The following is a 6,000-nucleotide window of genomic DNA, read 5'->3' on the forward strand; positions in this document are numbered from 1 at the left end:
CAGTACTGTCCCCTGAAGTCTGCTCTTGAAGTTGACAGTTCATTGAGTGATTTGTTCAAGGTTTTACAAAGTGGTTTGGATCTCTAAGATTAGCATCCAATCTGTCCTATAATAGCTCTTTCAACAGAGTAAATGATGGAAGGTTTATCCCATGTTTTTTTCTTCTCTAAACCACTTCAGAGCTGTCCCAGCAGCCTAGAAATTGTACCACGCAGCATCATTGCGTGTCCCAGAGTACTTAACCCAGTTTATGTACTAAAAACATAACCTTGCCATTTGTCAGCTGTATAATTTGCTTTGAAAAAAATATGCTGTCAAGATTATTTGTTTTTATTCAAATTCCTTCTAGAGTCATGTTAGGCAGCCTCATTGCTTTTTATGCAGGACTGGGAAAGAGCCTCATTTTTGACTTAGCAGCATGTTTTAATCACAGCAGCAGAGATTCTGGCCCTCTGGGCTTACTTAGATATTGTAAAAGAGTGCAATTTCAAATCATGTCAGCTAATTTCTGTAAAATAGAAATTTAAAATACTACTTTAAAACCCACATACACAAAGATTACTGTAGTCAAATAGTTTAGTCTAGAGGAATTACCACCTTTGTTTATACCTCACTATTTTGCAACACATAGAAGCTTGTAATTTAAATAATTTTGCATTGCACCAGCTGGAAAAAACAATTACTTTTTAAATACTAGTAAGTGTCCAGGCTGATTTGGACCTGTCCTACACACTGTAGGAAATGCATTAATAGGTATGTTTTTATTTAAAACTATTTATAAATATGCATGTATGTTTTCAGTAGAGTTTGAATTTACATATTGCCACATCTCATATTTACATATAGGCAATTATTATACCAATAGTTTTCTTTATTTAAAAGGTAATTCTTGCACTTTAATTGATGTACATTCTAGTTCTTAGAGTGTTCAGTTTCCAGTAGGCTAAATACCTGAACTGGAAGATTCCTCTATTATTTATTTATTTTCTCCTCTGCGTGTGCCAGGTGCCTTTTCATCCGTCCAAACGCCACAGAAACCTTAAGCAAAACCTTAAATGAAATCGCTAATGCTGTTTTGTGATGTTCCCTTTCTAGTTTTTGATTCACGAGGTGATGGTGCAGTAATTGGGGAGCTCACAGTAGCCGTGGAGGTCCCTCCACGTGCCGCGCTGTCTGCGAGGAGTGCAAAGACCACTGCGAGGCATGAAAGGAACTTCGCCTACAGAAGTTCCCTCTCCCAGTGTAAATACAGGCTTGATAGCGCATCAAAGATGAGATCTTTGTAATTCTTACAGTATATTTAATGTATAATTCATGTGGAAAGGACGCTTGATTTGTAGTTGTAAAGTTTTGTATACTTTTCAGTCTGTTTGTTTTTATATTTCCCCCCTAAGGCTAAGAATCTCTCCACAATGGACAACGCCTTGTAAATAATTAATACCTACATGATTGAATGATGGGCTTTATTTGCATTTTCAAGATTTTTTTCCTACATAAAACAGTAATAAAAATGCAAGTCAAAATTTTAATTTTTAATAAAAAAACCATAAGCCTTAGAAAACTGATTAAAAATACTTTTATGTTATCCCTAATCACCCCGCTAAATGGAATGCCTGTGATTAGCCTCATTAAGAATTTTATACTGTGAAGATTTTATTAAAAGCAATATATGAAAATTACTTGGATTAATGTGTTAATCTGCCTCTTTAAAATGCTAATATCCATTTTATGCACATTAAATCTCAGTATGTGTTTTCTTTGATGCATGCAGTTCCTATCAATTAAATATAAAAAATTAGGCTAGTTGCAGGACTTATTAAATTACTGCAACCTTTTTTAAATAACTTTTACCCTTCTACTAACATTATAATCAGCTGTTTATGGTTACCATAATTTGAAGTAGGGGGAGGGCAGGCACAATCATTTTCTGTGCAGTAGAAGATTTACTTTCAGCCAACATCTGTCAAAGCACAAAAAGAAGCCAAAGTGTGAGATTTTGCTTCACCTACTTTGAACTGTAGGGACGGGCAACTGTGTTTTCATTTGGGTTTTGTCACTTTTAGAACTTACATCGAACATATACAATAAATCGTTGTATCTGAATAACCAGTGTCTAGCATGGAAAGTTAATTTTACAGCTTTTAACCAATCTCAGTGAAGGATTTAATTGATATTTTTAATGGAGCTGTGAATCAATGCTGCAAAAAGGATTGTCTCTCGAGAACGAGGATATAATACATTTCATTTTTTAATTTACTTTTTTATTTGTCATCTTCTTCAAAGGATTTTATAGACTGTGGATTTCCACTGTTTGCAAACAGGCTATGTTTCTTCATAAGCATATGTAAAGTATTCAGAGAGATAAGTAATTTATTAAAATCTACCTAATTTGCCGTGATATATTAAATCTCTGCTTCAGTGATCACAGACCATTTCATTTAGAGAATTAGGCATTCCCTCTTTGTGTGATTAAAGCTCTGGAAAATGAGTTCTTTGCTCCTATTTGTGAACATTCAAAGCCTGCTAATGGCAAGAAGATGGAATAGATTATGAGACAATTCATTACAGTTCAACAGAAAAAAACCCTTGCTATAATGCAGAAATGCAAGTATGAATATCTGCATATAGTTTGAACCATCTGTGCTCTAATGGCTTCAGTAATGGCTCTTCGTCTTCAGTAGGCTTTGAAATGACATCCATACAATATTAATTTGTTGATGTACATTATGAGGCCAATGGAATGAATATATTCTGACCACAGAAATCTCTGAATTCCAACATGATCCGCTGGTTGACTCCATTTTAAGGCCCTACCATCTTCAGTAGTACTTCTCATCCAGACTTTGCCAATCCTCACAGCATTTCATTCCTCTGGAACTTTTAGGAGACCACAGACAGCTGCATTCCTAAACCCCTCCATTCTTCAGTTAATGGCCATATGTTTGTTGTCATTTGGGCTGGCGCTTAGTTCATCGTTTTGGCCACTATTTCTAGCTTTTTTTGGCTCTGTGCATCTATATTGTCAATAAGACTGTTATTATACATTACAATAATTTGAAACAGCCAGATTCAACACTGAGATTAACTGAGTGGCTTTTGAGAAATTTAGTTGTGGTATTCTGTCAGGAGGTTCTTATTATTCTTCTAATACTTTGCAAACCAAACTAAATATCCTGCACATAAACAAAGAAGCAAATTGTATTGAGTTTTCGTGTGTGACTGTTTACTGACTTGCAGGAGAACTATGTTAACTGGTGCTTGTTTTCTTCTGAAATAAACCATGTGGTAAAATTAGAAAATCAGTGATGTTCATCTCGCTTAAACATTTACAGTAACACCCTTAGCACTTAATCTTCGCCATCTGAAGCTGAAAACTTAGAAACCAAGCATTCATATATTCATTAAACACAGACCTCTTCATATATTCAGTCAGTTACTGCAAAATATTCCAGTTGACATTTGGTTACATTGTGTTAACTGTTCTCAGTGACTCCAACATTAACATGTATAATTTGCCTCAGGTTCCTAGACATATTTCTTTGTAAGGCTCACTGTTCCTCAGTTTTGGATTTTTAAAAATAATCTTGATTTCTATTCATGTTTATTGCTAAAGCAGATATAATATTCCGCAAGGATTTTCCCAACAGATGGATTGTATTATCTTATGCAACATAAACATGCGATCATACCAGAAAGTTTTGTTCTTGCATTAAGTAGTCTGTATTTCCAGTGTGCTCTTAAATCTTAAGTCTAAATGCTGTACTGTGCAGGGAAAGTGGAAAATGGAAGCTAGTACTGTGTTGGCTAGATTTTAGCAATGAATAGCTTGAAGAAATCTTACCTCTAGGTACTCTTTAGACTAAGGTACGAAGGAGCCATAATAATTTTAGGTACTACCATGCTTTAAAATGTTACTCAGTTAATATTAATTTTTGTGGAATAGATAATTTTTTTCTGGAGTGTAACTTGGTCTCAACAGTGGTCCTGCATAAGATGAAATGGCAATGTCAAATGATCAGTTTTATTTTATATCTTTTCCCGTTAATTATTAGAGCTTATAGCTTTACTATGATTATCTTCTGATGTGGTATAATAGCTGGTATTCTCCAGGTGTCCCAGTGTGTTTATCAAGACGGAAACATTTTTGGCTCAGAAGAACTTCATCTGTTTTAAGTGCTGCTTTTAACCATCTATAACCTTAACCTAGGGATTGAAGTTACAAGAGCACATACATCATGAACCAGGTAACATCTCTGTGAAAGCAATCAATCTTTCTGTAGAGTAAGTTACAGTTTATCTCATATTATGATTATAAGACTAGATATAACATAAATTTCCACCAAGTTTTATGAAGTTATTGACAAAAATTAGCTATGTTTCTGTTAACAGCGTGGTTTGCTCAGGTAACTTGTCTGTAGATTTCATTGGAAAACAATTTTTTGTGGTTTATTTCTGGGTTGGGTTGTTGGTTTGGTTTTTGGTTTGTTTGGGATTTTTTTGGAATAGACTGAGATTATTTTAAGAGTAAGAAAACAAAGTGATAAGTCAACCTTCATTCATGAATTCTTAACACATTTTAGATTTTCAAAGCAACTGTTTTCCCTGACCTATGAGAAATATGGATATAAACCTGTAACCTCTTTCTGCACCCATTTTCCGTATCAAAATGTATCTTAGTAGTCAAACATCAGTAGCTGCAACTGTGCAAGACAAGTCTTGCACATGATCTAGCAATGATTTGTTGAACATTTTTGTGGATTTGGAAAAATAATCTATTTTCTATTTAGACAAACTGTCATTCTTGTTGGATGCAAAATTATTTCCTTACATATTAAAGCTGCAAGAACTGAACTGTCCTTGAAAAACCACTGGAAAAATGCGATCCTTCTACTACTACAACCACCAAAAAAAAATCAGTCAAGTGAAGGTTCTTTTGCTTGAAGAACTGTTACCAACCAGTGATTATTCTGATTACCTGCTCATAAGTATAAATGGCTACAATAGCTGATAGCCTTTGAATTTAGTGATAATGAAAACCAGAAAGTGTTCTACCATGTATAGGGCAATTTTCCCAAAGAAAGGAAAGGAGGAGACACCAACCAGCATCTGAATCCAAACACATAGTACGTGAACAGTAAATAAAACACAGAAAACTTAAGAACATCAGAAAATCTTTACAGAAAGTCTTTCTACTTTTTGAAAACATTCCTTCTTGCCTCTGCAAAAAGCAGTTATTGTAGTGTACCAAAATAATTTGGAAACTTTCCAATGGGTTGGTACTGTCAATGGTATAATTTACATCTTAGGTGAAATGCACAAAAATGGGTCTATTTATAAAGCAGTATCAGTCGTGTATCAGCATACAGTAAATATAACCTGGCCAACAATGAATATGGGGAATTTTTATATCTATAATTAAGGCAAACAAGTTAGTGTAACTTATTTTAGAATGGAATTTACAGTTATTTACTCAAAGTCTGTAGTAACAGAGCTTGTCACAGAAGTCTGTGAAAGGAGTGTGGGATTACATTTCCACTCACAACATCAGACAAATAGAATGGTGGCCTGTAACATGGGCCCTGTACAGCTATTGATGGATCCAACACCATATGTTGTGAAAAGCACTGATTGACTCTGTTAAATCTCTCCTCAGTATCTTCTCTGATTTGGCCTGTTCAGGGAAAGCACAGAAGTTGGCTGTTAAGGGGTCTGTAGAGTGTGAGATGTGCTGTTTCTCCATTTTCATCCTTCTCTGGAGGACTGTCTCCTTACAGCAGGGAAGTGGGAGGAAGACTTTTCTACTAATGGTGAGTTTTGTTTTAAATTCAATGTACAGAAAGGCTTTGGGCAAAACTGACAAAAACTTCTTAGATGCTATAAATCAAAATACTTTTTGTGTTTCACTTGCACTGCAGTAAGCAGGAAGTCCATATTCAATCAGGCCCATAACCTTAATTCTTGTTCATTGTAAATTTGGGTGAACTGCAGTGGTGACAGAAA

At 34.9% G+C, this 6,000-nt stretch overlaps 1 protein-coding gene across 1 annotated transcript in view; it reads left to right on the plus strand.

Annotated features, from left to right (window-relative positions):
- The window catches only part of RPGRIP1L (RPGRIP1 like), a 46,866-nt gene extending 45,659 nt beyond the window's left edge, over nucleotides 1-1,207 (plus strand). The window contains 2 exon segments of the mRNA XM_027878995.1: nucleotides 1,096-1,152; nucleotides 1,155-1,207. Of these exon segments, the coding sequence (XP_027734796.1) occupies nucleotides 1,096-1,152; nucleotides 1,155-1,207 (110 nt within the window).
- The last annotated feature ends 4,793 nt before the right edge of the window (nucleotides 1,208-6,000 follow it).

This window comes from Empidonax traillii, unplaced genomic scaffold, assembly GCF_003031625.1.
Source record: "Empidonax traillii isolate 1590-97213 ecotype Southwest subspecies unplaced genomic scaffold, ASM303162v1 scaffold49:size1601597, whole genome shotgun sequence".
In the NCBI taxonomy this organism is placed as follows: domain Eukaryota; kingdom Metazoa; phylum Chordata; class Aves; order Passeriformes; family Tyrannidae; genus Empidonax; species Empidonax traillii.